We start from the raw sequence: 20,326 nt of genomic DNA, 5'->3' as shown, positions 1-20,326 counted from the left end.
GTTCCCACCACTCTCGATACCGTCCCCGCCACCCCCTCCCAGAACTCTTCCAGTGCCGGGCACATCCAGAACATATGCACATGGTTCGCAGGGCTTCCCGAACACCTAACACACCTGTCCTCACCCCCGAAGAACCGACTCATCCTAGTCCCCGTCATATGGGCTCTATGCAGCACCTTAAATTGGATGAGGCCCAACCTTGCGCACGACGACGACGAATTGACCCTCTCTAAGGCATCCGCCCATGTCCCATCTTCTATCTGCTCTCCCAGCTCCGCTTCCCACTTGTCTTTCAGCTCCTCTATCGATACCTCTTCCACCTCCTGCATTATTTTGTAGATGTCCGAGACCTTCCCTTCTCCGACCCAGACCCCTGACAGCACCCTATCACTCACCCCTCTATCGGGAAGCAAGGGAAATCCTTCCACCTGTCGTCTGGCAAATGCCTTCACCTGCAGGTATCTAAACGTGTTCCCCGGGGGGAGCTCAAATTTCTCCTCCAGCTCTCCCAGGCTCGCAAACCTCCCCTCTATGAACATGTCCCTCAGTTGCCTGATGCCCGCCCTGTGCCAGCTCTGGAATCCCCCGCCAGTGTTCCCCGGGACAAATCTGTGGTTCCCTCTCAGTGGCGCCGCCATCAGACCCCCCACTTCCCCCCTGTGTCGCCTCCACTGCCCCCAGATTTTAAGGGTGGCCGCCACTACCGGACTCGTGGTATACCTTGTGGGGGGGAGCGGCCATGGTGCCGTTACTAGCGCCCCCAGGCTTGTATTGCCGCAGGACGCCCTCTCCATACGTTTCCAAGCTGCCCCCTCCCCCTCCATCACCCACTTGCGCACCATCGATGCGTTCGCCGCCCAGTAGTACCCGGAAAGATTGGGTAGCGCTAATCCTCCACTGTCCCTACTCCGTTCCAAGAAAATCCTTCTCACTCTAGGGGTGCCATGTGCCCACACATAGCCCATAATGCTGCTAGTTACCTTCTTGAAGAAGGCCCTGGGGAGAAAGATGGGCAAGCACTGGAACAGAAACAAGAACCTCGGGAGGACCGTCATTTTGACTGACTGCACCCTCCCTGCTAGCGACAGCGGTACCATGTCCCACCTCTTGAACTCCTCCTCCATCTGCTCCACCAGCCTTGAAAAGTTCAGCTTGTGGAGGGTCCCCCAGTTCCTTGCCACCTGCACCCCTAAGTACCTGAAGCTCTTTACTGCTCTCTTAAAGGGGAGCCGCCCAATTCCCTCCCCCTGATCTCCCGGGTGTATCACAAAGACCTCACTTTTACCCACATTTAATTTATATCCCGAAAAGTCCCCAAACTCCGCTAGTATTTCCATTACCTCCGGCATTCCCCCGTCCGGGTCTGCCACATACAACAACAAATCATCCGCATAGAGTGATACCCGATGTTCCTCCCCTCCCCTTGTCAGTCCTCTCCACCCCCCTGAACCCCTCAGTGCCATCGCCAACGGTTCGATCGCTAATGCAAATAGTAAGGGGGATAGGGGGCATCCCTGCCTGGTACCTCGATGGAGCCCAAAATACTCTGACCTCCTCCCGTTTGTAACCACACTCGCCATCGGGGCCGAATACAGCAGCTTCACCCACTTGATAAATCCCTCCCCAAACCCAAACCGTTCCAGCGTCTCCCACAGGTATTCCCACTCCACCCTATCGAATGCCTTCTCCGCATCCAGTGAAGGCCATGATTCTTAACATATGATGTTGCATATCATCAGATCATCTGTGCAAAAGTGTTTGGCCTACTAATAATGTATGAAGTATTGTGTGGTACTGAAAATATGCAATGGCCTCATTCCACCATAATTATAATTTGTGAAATTCTGGACTTATTGCACTACATTCTGACTCTTGGCCCTCCTCCCCCTGAAGAGGTCTGGCTGGTCTGATACCCTGAAGACTGCCACTTCTGGGCACGGCTCGATCCTCATCCCCACCACTTTGGACATTCCCTCGGAGAAGGCTGTCCAGTACTCAGCAAGTCTGGGGCAAGGCCAGAAATGTGGGCGTGGTTGGCCGGGCCTCCTTGGCACTGTTCACATCTATCTTCCACCTCAGGGAAGAGGGAATGAAGGCTGAGTGGGATGTGCTGTTATTGTCTTTGGCGGGACGTGTGCAGAGAGTGAAAATGACGGCGCTACCGAAGTTTCTGTTCGCATTTCAGAACCTCCCCATTTTTGTTCCCAAGTCTTTCTTTAGAAAGGTGAATGGGCTGATTTTGAGGTTCGTGTGGATGGGGAAGGACTCACGGGTGAGTAGGATGTTTCTGGAAAGGGATCGCAGGTGGTGGTGGTGGGGGGGGGGGGGGGGGGGGGGGGGGGGGGGGGTGGGGGGGGGTGGCTTTGCTGAACTTTCTGAATTACTACTGGGCAGCAAACATCACAATAGTCAGTGGACATGGCCTCATATAGGGGAACCAACTTGAGGGCATTGTTGTTGGCGGACCTTCAGCTCTCGCCAGTTCAGTACTCCACGAGCTGGTGGATGTATCGGCACTGAGAGTTTGGAACTAGTGTAGGCAGCACTTTGGATTGTTAGGTATGTCACTGTGGCCGCCGATTTGCGACAATCGCATTTGCGCTGGTGGGGTTGGATTTAAGGTTTTGGGGCTAGTGGCAGATGGGGATAGTGTGCTTCAGGGATTTGTTTGTGGGAGAAAAGTTTGCGGGCCTGGAGGAACGCAAGGAGATATATCAAACGGGAATAGTTCAGGTATGTGCAGTTTAGGGACTTTTGTTAGGAAGGAGGCGTCGCCCTTTCCTTTGCTGCCACCCCCAGTGCTGCAGGATATGTTATTGTCCGAGGACTACATTGAGGAGGGTAGAGTGGCTGATATGTGTGGGGAGCTGATGAGGACGGAAAGGATTCCCGTGGAGGAGGTTCAGCGCAAGTGGGAGGAGGAGTTGGGGGCAGCGTTGGGGGCCGGTGTGTGGAGGAGGGCCTTGTGGAGGGCGAATGCTTTCTCGACATTCATGAGGTTAAGCTTCATCCAATTTAAGGTGGTGCATAGAGCCCACAGGATGAATCGGTTCTTCTCGGGGTGGAGAATATGTGTGGATGATGTGCATGAATGCCAGCGAATCATGTGCTCATGTTCTGAGCACGGTGGAGGTTGAGAGAATTCTGGAAGGGATTTTCAGATATAATATCTTAGATTTTGGAGTTGAGGTAGTTACGAGACCAGAGGTGGCAATATTTGGAGCCTCAGAAGATCCAGCAGTTCAGGTAGGGAGAGAGGCCGACATCTTGGCCTTTACCTCCCTGATAGTCTGGAGATGGATGCTGTTGGGTTGGCAGGATTCTGAGCCGCCAAAGGTGGGGAATGGGTAAGTGATCTGGCAGAATTTCTACATCTGGAAAAAGTTAAGTTCGCCATTCGTGGGGTAGCGGACGGATTCATCTTGAGGTGGAAGCTGTTCAATGGCTTCTTTAAGGAGTACGGAGTCCTCAGTGGGGGGTGGGAGTTTATTTGTTTATTTTTTTTGTGGGGAGGAAATAGGCTGAAAAAAGGAGGCAGGCTCTGGGGTGCCAGGAGGATGAATGCGGTTGGAGGGTGGGCGTGACACAAGGAGGGGGGGTTGTTTGTAAAACGTTGCTGCAGTTGGCTTTTGAATTTTTGTGATTTTATTTTTTTTTAAATGCCTTCAAAAAATAAATTTTTTAAATTACACCAGGGGTGGAAGATATTGGGGGACGAATCTCCAAGCCATACACCGGAAAATCGCCGCAACCGCGCAACGACGTCCTGACGCCAGCGCGCGATTCTCCGAGGTGCGGAGAATTGGCGCCATTTACGGCGGCGCGTTTGGCGCGGCATCGACTGCGGGCCGCTGGAATCAACAGAGTCGCCGATTCCCACGCCCGGATGGGCCAAGCAGCCGCGCCGACACAACAGAGTCCCGTCGGTGCCGTTCACCCCTGGTCTCTGCCGGTGGGAACTCTGCAGGAATGGTCTGGGGTCTGGCCTGCAATCGGGGCCCACCAATCGGCGGGCCCGGCCTCTCCTCTCCTCTCCTCTCTCCTCTCCTCTCTCCATGCCCCCCCTCCACCTCGGCCTACTTCCTGGCCCGGCTGGCCCCTGAACACTGACCCCATATTGGTTGGGGCCAGCGTGCAAAAGAAGTCCCCCATACATGCGCAGGTTAGCCCGGCCCAACTGTGCATGCGTGGGTTGGCGCGGCGGTAAGGAGGCTGGAGCGGCGTGAACCGCTCCAGCGCCGTGCTGGCCCCCTGTGGGGGCCAGAATCTGTCGTACCCTGGCCCTGTTCACGCAGTCGTGAAACCTGGCCATGGGACTTTGTCCCACAAGTTCTAGTGCATACTTCAGAATATTTGGGGGGGTTGAATTCAATAGTTCCCAAAAATGAGCATGGGATTCACAATGTATTTTTAACCACGGATCATTGCTCCCAATGCAGACTGCAAATCAACTTGTAGCACCTGCTAATCTGCAGGATGTCTGCATGTCTGAAGCAGGTGCTAGAACTTGTGGGTCGTAATGACCGCGCAATTCACTTGTGTTCTCGACAATCATGGCCCTGAAGTGGTGGGCCATGGTGTGGTCCTCATTTAATTTATGTTGCACTGGACATCTTGCTCAAGAGAGGAGAGCACTGATGGGGGAAAAGAAGTGTTCAAAAAAACTTAAAGGTAGTGGGAGCAGATGGCCATAGCAGTCAATGCCAGCATTCAAGCCCCAAAGAAGTTCAATAACTGTGCATGAGTAGTCAAAATCAATTAATTCAACTTCACGTGCTTTGGCCCAACTGCACCACCAGCTTGATAAAATGCTTAATGTATCATTCCTTTCGCTCACCTACCAGCAATCTCTACTAATTGTAACTCATACTTACAATTCACCCTCATACACTGCTGCAAGCTTTACATCTACATTTCAATTTATATACACATCTAGCATTTCAAGCACAACAGACACAGCAACCTAAACAATTGCACCACATTCAGACACATTTCCCTTTCATGAGCCTCAGGGAAAAAAATGTCTTTCTCATCTCAGTCTTCAATAGGAGACCTCTTATTTTAAACCATGCCCTCTAGTTCCAGTAGGCACAGTTTTATGCATTCCCATGAATTTGCCATAAAAATGGAATGGGCTAGATTTAGTGCTACATCTTATCAGAATAATCTATTGTAGAAAGAAAATAACTAATACCTTAGCAACAGTTAGGTCAGTCACCCAATTTTTACAAATTCAACAAATATTTTAAAAGCAGTATTTAATGGCATTACATTTCAATTTAATCTATTTCATCAACTGGAATTGGACGACCATGTATTTAAGCCAATAAAATCTAGTATTTGAAAGACACCAAAGATCAACTCTCCATAATGCTTATGCTTGTTCTTCGTTGATTTATTTAAATTTTTCCCTTTACATTTCTGAAATTTAATTCTTGCTCACAGGGTTTCTTTTGCAGACTGCATATTATCCCTTTTTGTAACAAAACTCAAATGCTCCGAAACATTTAGAAAATGAATGGCTCCGAATACAAGCAAAACTTGTATTTGGTCACATATAAGTGTTAAAAGCCTAAAAGCAGAAAGCCTTTTTCTGAGGCAATGTCCAAGGTTGTGGGGGTGAGGGTGAAGCCATGCCCAATAGTGGCAATCTTCAGGGTATTGGAATAGCCAGAGATACACATGGGGAAGGGGGCCAATGCCCTTGCTTTCACTTCCCTAATCGCACGCCGGAGAATCCTGCTCGGCTGGCGATCAACAGCACCCACGCACAGCTGCAGACTGGCTCGCTGACCTTTCGGAATTTCCACACCTGGAGAAGATTAAGTACGCCATCCGAGGGTCAGAGGAAGGCTTCCTGGATACTTGGGGCAGTTTGTCGATCTGTTCAAAACATCCAGTATTGCTACTGACTAGATGACCTGGGCCGATATGTTCAATTCTGGGTCTTTAGAAAGAAATGAGACACTTCAGTTGAAGGACAGAGTGCTGAAACTGTGGTCCTTTTTGTAAAACAAGATAGTTCACATATGCCCAAAAGTATAATGAAATTTGATGTTGCAACAGGAAAAGGATTAATAAATCAGTAACTCAATGTTTTTTTAAAATAATTAAAACAACAAAGGGAGAAATTAAAGAAGTGTTGGGCCATAACCTCCGACTAGTGTCGGAAACTGATTGGCCCGCTGGTATTAAAAAGCACTTATCTGCCCTAGACAGGTGCGCTGAGACCGCCGAGGGCGCTTGGGGGAAGAATTCCCGCAGGCCCCAGTGTAGTCCAGCTCCAGCAGAGGCCACGCCCCTCTTTTAAAAAAAAATTGCACTAGCTGCCGTAAATTGGCTATGTTTCAAAAGTCTTGTGAAATTGATACGCCAGGGTGACGCTATGTGTCTATGCTGTAGTTGAACTTTTGCAGACCAGGGAGAAGCGTGCACATGCATGTGTGTAGGTGGTGGGGAGAACGCGAGTGAAGGAGGGGGTCCAGCCGAGTTGGAGGGGTCAGGTGAGAGGGGATATAGCCTGGAAGAGAGTTAGATCTGGGGAGGGAGATGGGGGCAAAGAGCCCAGTGCAGGGATTGCCCTGGGTATTACAGTAGTTACACAGAACAGGTTTTATTTCTTCCACATTTTTCTGAGTAACTATTAGCATATCCCCGACCGAACCATCCAGTGATTTAAACTCACTTTGTCGGATGGTTCACATCGTAGCACAATTGTCCTGGGGAAATTATTTTTTCTGGACAATTGTCGTGCAAATGCATACCTGGGAACATCTGGATTCCGCAACACATCTTTAGGGTACCCCCCCCCCCCAAATCTGACGCTGGGGAGCCCAGAAGTTACGGCCCATTATTTTTGCAGAAGGTTGTTATGACATGGGATATCATATCAGAAACAGCTGTGGATACAGGTGCCATAATGGCACTTAAAAAAGATAATGGCTAAGTATTTGAAAAGGAAAATTTTGTACGGGCCACAAAAGAGTCCAACTTCTGTGGCTGCAAATGAGACGCCAGGATGGTATGTTACCTCCCTTCTCAACTTTCTTCCAAACTCCCTATATTCTGCTTTTAGGACCTCACCCCTTTTTTCTTTTTTTAAACCTATGTCGTTAGTACCGATGTACCATGAGCTGTTCACTCACCCCTCCAGAATGTCCTGTAACCGCTCAGAGACATCCTTAATCCTAGCACCGGACCTCTAAGGTAGTGATCTCAGGATTACTACCAGTGGCACGTGCTAGTCAGAGTAAAAATAGAAGATATATCGGATAAATACGTAGCTGATGAGATGGTGTGAGGGGGAGGGTTTCAGACTCTCATGGCCTTGGGACCAGTTCTGGGGAAGTGGGACCCTACAAACTGGATGGGTTACACATGGGCAGGATCAAGACTGATGCCCTAGGGGGAGTATTTGTTGGAGTGGTTGGGGAGGGTTTAAACTAATATGGCAGGGGGTGGAACCTATGCAGGAAGTCAGGGGAGGAAGAAATAAGGACAAAAACAAAAGATGGAAAAGGGAATAAGGAAAGTGATAAGCAGATAAACTAAGAGCCAGATTCAAACAGAGTCACAGTGAAAAATATTGGGGGCGGGACTAGTAATGTTAAAAACACAAGCTTTAAACGCAATGAAGTGGATGAACTAATCGCACAAATAGATGTGAACGGGTATGATATAGTCAGGATTACGGAGACATGGCCGCGATTCTCCGACCCGGCCCCGAGGGGACGCAAGAATCGCGCCTCACCACCGGCTTCCCCATTCTTCGGCGTTGATTTTCTCAGGCGCCCGCGTGATTCCCGCCGTTAATTCTCCGGGCCCCAATGGGCCGAGTAGCCAAGGAGTTTGTAAGGCTCCACCATATTGCCCGGGAGCCGATGCAGAGAAGGAAACCCCCACGCATGCGCAGAAATACGCCGGCTGTTCCGCGGCGGCTGGAGCTGCGGGGACCTCTCCGGCGCCGACCTAGCCCCCTAGGAAGGGGGGAATTCCTCACTTTCAAGGACCGTTGGGCTTCGGGCACAGTGGCCGGTGTGCTCTGTCCATTTCTGGTGGGTTCGGGAAAGTTTTCCTCCCCACTAAGTTGCCCAGCATCTCGGCCACGTATGCCGTGGGGTTTCTACCCTCGAAAACCCTCTGGTAGGCCCACTATCCTTACATTTTGCCTTCTTGAGCGATTTTCCTGATCGTCCACTCTGTCCTTCAGGCTTCCCTGCATGTGACCAGTCTCGCCACTTCCTTCTCTAGTGGAAAAGGTCACTCTCATCTGTCGCAGCCTTTTCCAGCTCCTTAATGGTCACCTCTTGGGCTTGTAGTTTCTTCTCTGCTTTGCCTAGGCCAAGCTGCACCTCCACCAGGGCCTTGGCCATTGCTGCTTTTACCACAGCCTCCATGTCTGCTCTAGACTCAGCCTTGTTTTCCTGCTGTTGTTCCCTCAGCGCCTCATCAAAGGATGCCTTCCAGTTCTAGTTCCCCCCCCCCCCAGCATAGGGGGAAAATGCTCCTGTCTACCCAGTTCTTTTTGTTGCGGCAAACCTTCTGTTCCGCCGCTTCGTGTACCGGTTAGCTTGTCAGAGCGGGCTCGCTCATGGGCCCTTCTGCTTCTGGTACCCTTTCTCCCTCTGCTTTGGCTCCCTTCTGGCATTCCCTCCCTTCTCCCCTTTAACACCTTTCTTTAAAAACAATTGTTTCTTACTTTGTGTTTTATAAAAGGGGAAGGAGAGAGAGAGAGAGAGAGAGAGAGAGAGAGAGAGAGTCTTTCGAAATTAGCAAACTTTTTTTTTAATAATTGTTATTGAGATTTTCACAAAATATCAAAAACAGAAAATATCAACAAGAAAACAGTATTAACAACAAAAACAAAACAAAAAAAAGAAAAACCCCCAAAACCAAACCCCCCCCCACCAGTAATCACATGGAATATTCAACAAACACATGTACACATTTCTCCCCTCCACCAAAACAACAGTACTGATCCCCTCAGGGCAAATTTCACCCTCTCCAATTTGATGAACCCCGCCATATCATTGATCCAGGCCTCCACGCTTGGGGGCCTCGCATCCTTCCATTGAAGCAAGATCCTCCACCGGGCTACTAGGGACGCAAAGGCCAGAACACCGGCCTCTTTCACCTCTTGTACTCCCGGCTCCAATGGTACCCCAAATATCGCGAGCCCCCAGCCTGGCTCGAACCTGGATCCTACCACCCTCGACACCGTGTTTGCTACCCCCTTCCAAAATACCCCCAGCGCTGGGCATGCCCAGAATATATGGGCATGGTTCGCTGGGCTCCCCGAGCACCTAGAACACCTGTCTTCGCCTCCGAAGAACCTGCTCATCCTTGTCCCGGTCCTATGAGCCCTATGTAGCACCTTGAACTGTATGAGGCTAAGCCTCGCACAAGAAGTGGAGGAATTCACCCTTTCCAGGGCATCCGCCCACGTCCCCTCCTCAATCTCCTCACCCAGCTCCTCTTCCCAATTACCCTTCAGCTCCTCCACCGAGGCCTCGTCCACCTCCTGCATTACGTGGTACACGTCCAAAATCCTCCCTCCTCCAACCCACACCCCCCGAGAGCACCCTGTCCCGTACCCCACGTGGGGCAACAGAGGGAACCCCTCCACTTGCCACCTGGCAAAAGCCCTAACCTGCATGTACCTAAACATGTTCCCCGGGGGAGCCCAAACTTCCCCTCTAACTCACCCAAGCTCGCAAACCTCCCATCTACAAACAGGTCCCCCAACCTCCTAATACCTACCCTGTGCCAGCTAAGAAACCCGCCATCAATGCTCCTTGGAACAAACCGGTGGTTCCCCCGTACCGGGGACTCCGTCGAGCCCCCCACCTCCCCCCATGCCGTCTCCATTGCCCCCAAATTTTGAGGGTAGCCGCCACCACCGGGCTCGTGATATACCTCGTTGGAGGGAGCAGCAACGGCACTGTTACCAGCGCCTCCAGGCTCGTGTCCACACAGGATGCCATCTCCATCCTCTTCCATGCTGCCCCTTCCCAGTCCATTACCCACTTACGCACCATCGCTGCGTTGGCAGCCCAATAGTACCCACAGAGGTTGGGCAGCGCCAGCCCCACCCCCCCCCCCCCCTCTATCCCTGCCCCTCTCCAAAAACACCCTTCTCACCCTCGGAGTCCCATGCGCTCATACAAATCCCGTAATACTCCTGTTGACCCTCCTAAAAAAGGCCTTCAGGATAAGGATGGGGAGGCACTGGAACAGGAACAAAAACCTCGGGAGCACCGTCATCTTCACTGACTGTACCCTGCCCGCCAGCGACAGCGGCAACATGTCTGACCTTGTAAACTCCTCCTCCATTTGCTCCACCAGCCTTGTGAGGTTAAGTTTGTGTAGGACCCCCCAGCTCCTGGCCACCTGGACTCCCAGGTACCTAAAGCTCCTCCCTGACCTTTTCAGTGGAAGCCTACCATTCCCCTCCTCCTGATTCCCCGGGTGCACGACGAACAACTCACTCTTACCCAGGTTGAGCTTGTACCCTGAAAAGCCCCCAAATTCCCTGAGAATCTTCATCACCTCCGGCATTCCCCCCCACTGGGTCCGCCACATATAGCAACAAGTCATCTGCGTAAAGTGACACTCGGTGCTCCTCCCCACCCAGACCCCTCCAATTCCCCGACTCCCTCAACGCCATGGCCAGGGGCTCAATTGCCAACGCAAAGAGCAAGGGGGACAGGGGATACCCCTGTCTCGTCCGCCGGTGCAACCGAAAGTACTCCGATCTCCTCCTATTCGTGGCTACGCTTGCCATCGGGGCCTCATATAACAGCCTCACCCAACTGACAAACCCCATCCCGAACCCAAACCTTTCCAGCACCTCCCACAAGTATCCCACTCAACCCTATCAAAGGCCTTCTCCGCGTCTAATGCCACCACAATCTCTGCCTCCCCTTCTACCGCCGGCATCATTATAACATTCAGAAGCCTACGTATATTGGTGTTCAGCTGCCTTCCCTTCACAAACCCTGTCTGGTCCTCATGAATTACCCCCGGCACACAGTCCTCTATCCTGGTGGCCAAGATCTTCGCCAACAGCTTGGCATCCACATTCAACAGCGAGATTGGTCTATATGGTCCACACTGTAGGGGTCCTTGTCTCGCTTAAGGATCAAGGAAATCAGCGCCCGTGGCATAGTCGGGGGCAAAGCCCCCCCCCCCCCCCCCCCCCCCCCCCTTGCCTCGTTAAAGGTCCTAACCAACAGGGGACCCAGCAGGTCTGCGTACATTTTATAAAATACGACCAGAAACCCATCCGGCCCCGGCGTCTTCCCCGACTGCATGCTGCCTATCCCAGTGACCAGCTCCTCCAGCTCAATCGGCGCCCCAGCCCCTCCATCTGCCCCTCCTCCACCTTCGGAAACCTCAGCTTGTCCAAAAAGCGCCCCATTCCCCCCCCTCCACCGGGGATTCAGACCGGTACAATTCCCCATAAAAGTCCCTGAAGACCCCGTTAATGTCTACCCCTCTTCGCACCACATTTCCTCCCCTACACTTCACTCCATCAATCTCCCTGGCCGCGTCCCGCTTACGGAGCTGATGCGCTAGCATCCTACTCGCCTTCTCCCCATATTCGTACACCGCTCCCTGTGCCTTCCTCCACTGAGCTTCCGCCTTTCTGGTGGACAGCAAGTTGAACTTGGCCTGAAGATTATGCCGCTCCCCCAGAGCCTCCGCATATCTCCTGTCCACCCTCACCATCTCCCCCACCAACCTCTCCCTCTCTATTTGCTCTCCCTATGGGCTCGGATGGAAATCAACTCCCCTCTAATCACCGCCTTCAACGCCTCCCAAACCGTCCCCACTTGAACCTCCCCATTATCATTGGCCTCCAAATACCTCTTGATACACCCCCGAACCCGCCCCCCCACCTCCTCATCCGCAAGCAGCCCCACCTCCAGGCGCCAGAGCGGGCGCTGGTCCCTCTCCTCCCCCAGCTCAAGGTCCACCCAGTGCAGGGCATGATCCAAAATGACTATGGCCGAATACTCGGCATCCTCCACCCTCAAAATCAGCTTTTGTCACCTGCTCAGAACAAAAAAAAAAGTCGATCCGGGAATAGGCTTTATGCACATGGGACAAAAATGAATACTCTCTGGCCCTCGGCCTCGCGAACCCCCAAGGATCCACCCCTCCCATCTGGTCCATAAACCACCTCAATACCTTAGTCGCCGCAGGCCTCCTGCCTGTCCTGGACATGGATCGATCCAGCACTGTATTAAAGTCCCCCCCCCCCCCCCCCAATATCAGGCCCCCCCGTCTCCAGATCCAGAATGCGGCCCAACATGCACCGCATAAAACCCACATCGTCCCAGTGCGGGGCACAGACAGACATTCACCAGCACCATCCGCTCCCCATCACATACCTCGCCCCACTGTCAGCCACCACCTTTGACGCCTCAAACGACACCCTTTTTCCCACCAGGATCGCCACCACCCGGTTCTTTGCATCCAGCCCTGAATGAAACACTTGGCCCACCCATCCCTTCCTCAGTCTAACCTGGTCCGCCACCTTCAGGTGCGTCTCCTGGCCACGTCTGCCTTCAGCCCCTTCAGGTGTGTAAACACCCGGGCCCGCTTGACCGGCCCATTCAGCCCCCTCACATTCCAAGTTATCAGCCGGATCAGAGGGCTCCCTGCCCCCCTCCCCTGCCAACTAGCCATAACCCATCCTCTGCCCCCCCCAGGCCAGCGCCCCCTGCTCGGCCCGTTCCCCACGGCAGCAAACCCCCACCCCGGCCCCCCCTGCATACACCAGCTCCTTCCTGGCCATTTCAGGGATTGCCACCCCCTGGGCTGTCTGCGTCTCCAGCAGCTTGTCAGTAGTAGCCTTCAGCGATTCTAGCAGCTCCACTTTGAGCTCCCGAAAGCAGCGCTGGAGAGTCTCCTGCTGCTCCTGCGCCCACCGCCTCCATTCCTCGAAGCCTTCGCCGGCCGCCATCTTGTTTTTCTTCCCCCGCTTTTTCCTAGGCGCTGCCACCGCTATTTTGCTGGCCCCACTCCTGGTCCAGACCATAGAACACTGGGGATCTGCTGCTGACACCTTCCCACGTCGGGAACCGTCGATCAAGTACCGCTGGGGGCCCTAAAAAGAGCCCAAAAGTCCGTTCCTGGCGGGAGCTGCCGAACGTGCGGCTTAGCTCCGCATAGCCGCAACTAGAAGTCCCGAAATTAGCAAACATGACACCATGTTTAAAAAAGGAGGTAGGCAGAAAGCGGGTAATTATACACCAGTTAGTTAACTTCAGTAGTAGGGATGATGCTGGAATCTATCAAGGAAGAAATAGCGAGGCATCTGGATGGAAATTGTCCCATTGGAGAGATACAGCATGGGTTCAGAAAGTGCAGATCTTGCCTAACTAATTTAGTAGAATGTTTTGAGGACATTACCAGTGTGGTAGACAACAGGGAGCCAATGGATGTGGTATATCTGGATTTCCAGAAAGCTTTTGACAAGGTGCCACACAAAAGGTTGCTGCAGAAGATAAAGGTGCATGGCATTAAGGGTAAAGTAGTAGCATGGATAGAGGACTGGTTAATTAATAGAAGGCAAAGAGTGGGGATTAATGGGTGTTTCTCTGGTTGGCGATCACTGGCTAGTGGTGTTCCTCAGTGATCAGTGTTGGGCCCACAATTGTTAACAATTTACACAGATGATTTGGAGTTGGGGACCAAGGGCAATGTGTCAAAGTTTGCAGACGACATGAAGATGAGTGGTAAAGCAAAAAGTGCAGAGGATACTGGAAGTGCAGAAGTCTACAGAGGGATTTGGATAGTTTAAGTGAATGGGTTAGGGTCTGGCAGATGGAATACAACGTTGACAAGGTTATCCATTTTGGTAGGAATAACAGCAAAAGGGATTATTATTTAAATGATAGAATATTAAAACATGCTGCTGTGCAGAGGGACCTGGGTGTCCTCGTGCATGAGTCGCAAAAAGTTAGTCTACAGGTGTAACAGGTGATTAAGAAGGCAAATGGAGTTAAGTCCTTCATTGCTAGAGGGGTGGAGTTTAAGACTAGGGAGGTTATGCTGCAACTGTATAAGGTGTTAGCGAGGCCACACCTGGGGTATTGTGTTCAGTTTTGGTCTTCTTACTTGAGAAAGGACGTACTGGCGCTGGAGGGTCTGCAGAGAAGATTCACTAGGTTAATCCCGGAGTTGAGGGGGTTGGATTACGAGGAGAGGTTGAGTAAACTGGGACTCATTGGAATTTAGAAGGATGCGGAGCGATCTTATAGAAACATATAAAACAATGAAGGGGATTGATAGGATAGATGTGGGGACGTGGTTTCCACTGGCGAGTGAAAGCAGAACTAGGGGGCATAGCCTCAAAATAAGGGGAAGTAGATTTAGGACTGAGTTTAGGAGGAACTTCTTCACCCAAAGGGTTGTGAAATCTATGGAATTCCCTGCCCGGTGACACAGTTGAGGCTCCTTCATTAAATGTTTTCAAGATAAAAATCGTTTTTTGAAGAATAAAGGAATAATGGGTTATGGTGGTCGGGCGGGAAAGTGGAGCCGCGGCCACAAAAGATCAGCCATGATTTCATTGAATGGCGGTGCAGGCTCGAAGGGCCAGATGGCCTACTCCTGCTCCTAGTTCTTAAAATTCTAACAGGATTGGACAGGGTTGATGCAGGAAGGGTGTTCCCAATGGTGGGTGTGTCCAGAACCAGGGGTCACAGTATGGAGGATACAGGGGACACCATTTAGAACAAAGATGAGGAGAAATTTCTTCGCCCAGAGAGTGGTGAGCCTGTGGAATCCATTACCAGAGGAAGTAGTTGAGTCCAAAATGTATATGGTTTCAAGAAGCAGTTTGATATGGCACTTAGGCCAAGGGGATCAAAGGATATGGGAGAAAGCAGGATTAGGCTATTGAGTTGGATGATCAGCCATGATCATAATGAATGATGGAGCGGGCTTGAAGGTCTGAATGGTCTCCTCCTGCTCCTCTTTTTTTTTCTACCTTGCAGAATGATCCTACCTTGTTTGTTTTCATTATAGTGTATGGGGATGGTGTTGAGGGGGAAGGTACAACAAAAATTTAACATGTGGAAGACCAGTTTGGGGGGTCGGTTCAGCTCCATTAGCTAAACAGCTAGTTCATGATACAGAGCAAGGCCAGCAGCGCAGGTTCAATTCCCATACCAGCAGCCTGCTTAACCTTGCCCCTCGCCCAAGATGTGGTGATCCTCAGGTTAAATTACCACCAGCCAGGTCTCCCCTTCAAATGTGAAAGCAGCCTATGGTCATCTGGGACTGACTTTTCCTTACCTATTTTTGTTGAAAATACTATCTTTTAAATAAAACAAAGATTGATGTCATATGCAAGAAAGATTTATAGTTTCTCTTTCCGCCGAGCCATTTCAGTAAGTAATTAAGTCATGGGAATAAATAAAAGAAAGGGAAACTATGAAGAATGGAAAGTAAATTTAGGAAGGGTGAAGTTGTATTTTTTAGACCATTTATGTAAACTTGTTATATTTACTCACTTTTACTGCAAGAGATACAAGATTCTGTTTAAAAGTAGATCTTTTTTGAAACACTGCTAAATTAGGAGGCAAATATTTTGTTACTTTATCACCATATTGATCATAAATCAAATTAAAGTGTACTTGTTAACACAAAAATGGAATATATCCTACCTGTAGCGGATATGATAAGGGTGTTCACGCAGGTTGACCAAAATATCACTTGCATCCATTCAGTTGCACTATATGAGAACTCTCATATCCACTTTAGGCTCCAGAAGAATGCCAATTTCTCTTAATTTAAGAAAATTCAATTAAATGCTGAAGAGAAAGGCTCCATAGTATGATAGTTTTGGGAATGCTGACTACATACTAAGCTCTCGTTTCATTCTTCTTCTTCCTCCGAGAGATGAAAAATTGTTTCAGCTCGTAAAAAAAAATGTTGTGATTTCTTTTAACGGTGGCTCCAATTCCTTCAACTGTAATCTACAAAAGGAAACAGAAGAATGTTTGCATGAAGTCTCATAATAAACCTACAGCTCATACACATAACTCTTAATGACTGCCAGCATCAGTGACTATCAACAAAGGAGGAAATGTGATGTAAATTTTGGCAAGTAATAAATGTTATACAATAAATTCAAAGCAAATAACACAGCCTTCGCTTATTTTAAAGGATTGGTGCAAAATGCCAGCTCTAGTATTTTATTCTTCTTTAATATAAAAATGGTACGTCACAGTTGTCTTAAAAATGACAAGTATCCGAAAAGTGACAATAGTCCATTATAGTTGCAGAAATTTACACAACTTTGAATGTTGGATTTTATTCTTTACGTTTCTGTCATACAAAGCAAATCCTAAAGATTTATTTTGTTCTACTCAATCCAGGCTTTAAATTATTTAAATAGGTAAAAAGGTAGAACCCTCCAAATGATGGCTTATTTTTTTATGACACAAAACCAAGATAATGTGAGCTTTAAGTAAATTTCTCAAAATAGAAGAATGGAAAATTGAAGTAAATTCGACAATTTATTTTTTTACAAGTAATTCTGAACCACGTAGTCTTAAATGTGCAGTAGTTTCTATAATGGCTAGATTATTCAATCTGGAGACTAAGTGCTGCTGCTGGAGTTGAATCACAGGAACTGTGTGCTCCCGCTGGAAGCGCCGACCAGGAGAAATTCAGATCACGCAAATGAGGCAGCACACGGCCCACATGAAGCCCAAGAGATTCCCAGCCTTGCTGACGTATGATTCGCTGGGGTCAGGACTCAGGTTAATAGCCCGACAAGCTGGAGCAGCTTGTAAGCATTCCATTCACCAGAGACAGTCATTCAGTCAAGCTGCACAAAGACCTGCTCCAAGGTTTCGGAAGTCAGAGGTCGACAGAATTTTAGATGCCATTGAGGAGAGGAAGGACGTCCTCTTGTCCAGGGTAGGGAAGAGACTCGAGCCCATCATTCTCAAGAAAGCCGATAAAAAAAATTAAACTATCATTTGGTGGAATCCACCTTTTACCTATCAGTACTGCCAGACTCACCAGGAAGGTTGCGTGTGCGACGACCTTGGAGCACGTTAGTTGGCTAGCCCTGCCAGCTCAGACTCCACGCCTGGATCCTCCTAGACACCATCCTAGTCCTCCTGGTCCGATAAGGCTTGCCATTCTTCCTTATCTCCCAGCATGTCGCTTCACTATTGTGCAATGTTATGAACAACACAGCACGCCACCACGATGCTCACGATCTCTAGGACTATACTGGGGCTCCCCACCAGAGCAGTCCAGGCATGGGAAGCGCATCTTGACCCCACCAATGCACCACTTATGACGCTCCATGTTGCTGCATGAGCATCATTATAACGGTTCTCCTCCGCCTTGATCTGCGACCTCTGCATAGGCATTATTAGCCATTACCTCAGCAAGTAACACTAGTCGCCCACTAGTCAACTCCTCACCCAAGGCACTGCCTCGAAGATGCCAGGAGCCAACGGGTATACCAGGATGTTCACACTGCCTGGATATCAAGCATAGACGTGAATGATGTGCCATTGGTGGTGGCACACTAACTGCACATCCATGGAGTGGAAGCCCTTCCTACTGAAGGACACACCTTGTCGATCCAGTGCTAGGAGGATGACATGCGTGCCATCAATGGCCCCGTAGACCTTGGGCATGCCAGCATTGGGTGAAAACCCTATTGCTCGGCATTTTGCTGGGCTTGGACCAGGTTGAAGATGATATAGTCTGAATCCCGGGCGCATAAGGCATCCATGCTAAGGACATTTGCTAGGTCCCACACAGGTTCCCGGTCGAGCTCTGGAACAAGCCAGAGGCATAAATGTTTAGAGTGACCATCACCTTGATGGCCACCAGGAGCGGGTGTCCATCTCCATATCCCTACAGTGCCAGATGCACCACCATCTGGCACAGGTGGTGCATACAATTTCAAAGCATTTCTCATGAACTACATAACATGACAACCCAAATAATATGGCAAACCAATCATTTCAGTAGAATCCATACAGTGCAGAAGACCATTTGGCCCAATAGGGCTGCTCCGATCCTCTGAAAGAGTACCCGACCTCAACCAACCCCTGCTCTATTCCTCTAATGCAATGCTATGAACAAGACTGACTGACTCAGTCAGACAGACAGACAGACTAACACACAATCTCACTGACATTCAATATTCCTAAGAGTCTTGCCATTTACAGTGTCTTTCCCCTTTTATATGTTAAACCTACCAAAATGCATTACCTCACATTTGTCTGGATTAAACTCCATTTGCCATTTCTCTGCCCAATTCTCCAACCTATCTATGTCCTCCTGTATCGTCTGACAATCCTCAACACTATCTGCCACTCCACTAATCTTGGTGTCATCCGCAAAGTTACTAATCAGACCAGCTACATTTTCCTCCAAATCTTTTCATGTATACTACAAACAACAGAGGCCCCAGCACAGATCCCTGTGGAACACCTCTAATCACAACCTTCCATTCAGAAAAAAAAAACCTATCAACGTCTACTCTTTGCCTTCTGTGACCAAACCACACTCTTGCCACCTCACCTCTGATCCCATGTGACTTCACTTTTCATACCAGTCTGCCATGAGGCACTTTGTCAAAGGCTTTACTGGTCCATGTAAACAAGATCCACCGCCCTCCCCTCAATCATCTTTGTCACCTCCTCAAAAAACTCGATCAAGTTAGTGAGGCACGACCTCCCCTTCACAAAACCATGCTGTCAATGGCTAATGAGTCCAATTGTTTCCAAATGGGTATAATTTCTGTCCCTGAGGATTTGTTTTCCCAATAATTTACCTACTACCGACCTGAGGCCTCACTGCCCTATAATATCCTGGATTATCCCTGCTACCCTTCTTAAACAGCAGTACCACATAAGCTATTGTACAGTCCTCTGGGATCTCACCTGTAGCCAATTAGGATACAAGATGTCAGTCAATGCCCCAGCAATTTCCTCCCTTGCTTTCCTCAGTATTCTGGGGTAAATCCCATCTGGCCTAGGAGACTCATCTACCTTAATGTCTTTTAAAACACCCTTAGCTTCTCCTTTTCGATGTCAACATGACCCATACTGTCCACACACCCTACCCAAGAATTATCTTCCACAAAGTCCTTTTCTTTGCGAACACTGATGCAAAGTACTCATTTTGTACCTTGCCCATTTCCTCTGGCTCAACACAGATTCTCCCCACTGTCCTTAAGTGATCCAATCCTTTCCCTGGGCACCCTCTTGCCTTTTGCATATGAATTAAAAAGCTTTGGGATTCACCTTAATCCTACTTGCCAAGGAATTTTCATGAACCCTCTTACCTCTCCTAATTTTCTGCTCAAGTACCTTCCTACTTTCTTTATACTCAAAGTTTTGACTGTCCTCACCCTTCTAGACGGTACAAAAGCCTCCTTTTTATTTTTGACATGGTTCACAATATCCCTCGTTATCCAAGACTCCCTACACCTCCCAAACTTATCCTTCATTCTCTCAAGAACGTGACTTTCCTGAATTCTAATCAACTGTTGCTTGAAAGACTCCCACACGTCCGATGTTGATTTACCCTCCTACAGCCGCACCCAATCCAAATTCTTCAATTCCTGTCTAATGTCATCATAATTTGCCTTTCCCCAGTTTATCAGCTTAACAGAAGGGTTACCCTCACCCCTATCCAAAGGTAATGTATGGAATTGTGGTCACTATTCCTAAAAATGTTCCCCTACTGAAACCTCAACCACCTGTCCAGGCTCATTCTTCAATACCAGGTCCAGTATTGCCCCTTCCCAAGTTGGACTATCTATATATTGCACCAAGAAGCCTTCCTGGATACACCTTACAAACTCTGCCCCCCATCCAAGCCCCTGGCACCACGCGAGTCCCAGTCAATACAGGGGAAATTAAAATCCCCTGCCACAACAACCCTATTACTTTTGCACCTATCCAAAATCTGTCCACCTAACTGCCCCTCTATCTCTCGCTGGCAGTTGGGGGCCTGTAATAAACCCAACATTGTGATTGCCCCCTCTCTGTTGCCGAGTTCTACCCAGATTTCCTCAAGTGTATGAGCCCTCTGAGATGTTCTCCCGCAGTACGGCTATAATATTCTACTTAATCAGTAATGCTACCCGCCTACGTATTTGTCTGGACTCAGGTTCTAATTCCAGTTGAAGAAAGGTATGACTCATGTCAAGCTTTGTAAATGAATGACTTCCAGCCAATTTCACATACAAAGTGCATTGGAAATCTATTCAATTGGGAGGCCCTATTTACTGTCAATTTATAGTCGCCGCAAAGTCGAACAGTTTTGT

The 20,326-nt window shown here is 49.4% G+C and overlaps 1 protein-coding gene across 3 annotated transcripts in view; it reads right to left on the bottom strand.

Moving 5' to 3' along the window:
• Nucleotides 1–20,326, bottom strand: part of gpsm2 (G protein signaling modulator 2) — a 106,848-nt gene that overhangs the window by 70,514 nt on the left and 16,008 nt on the right. For all 3 annotated transcript variants that reach the window (XM_038794800.1, XM_038794799.1, XM_038794801.1), the window contains exon 2: nucleotides 15,681–15,992. In XM_038794800.1, the coding sequence (XP_038650728.1) occupies nucleotides 15,681–15,739 (59 nt within the window). In that variant the 5' untranslated portion in view covers nucleotides 15,740–15,992. The remainder of the gene's footprint in view (nucleotides 1–15,680; nucleotides 15,993–20,326) is intronic.

Source organism: Scyliorhinus canicula, chromosome 4 (genome assembly GCF_902713615.1).
Source record: "Scyliorhinus canicula chromosome 4, sScyCan1.1, whole genome shotgun sequence".
Classification (NCBI taxonomy): Eukaryota; Metazoa; Chordata; class Chondrichthyes; order Carcharhiniformes; family Scyliorhinidae; genus Scyliorhinus; species Scyliorhinus canicula.
The sequence above is the reverse complement of the archived record's forward strand: the minus strand, read 5'-3'. Positions and strand labels throughout refer to the sequence as shown.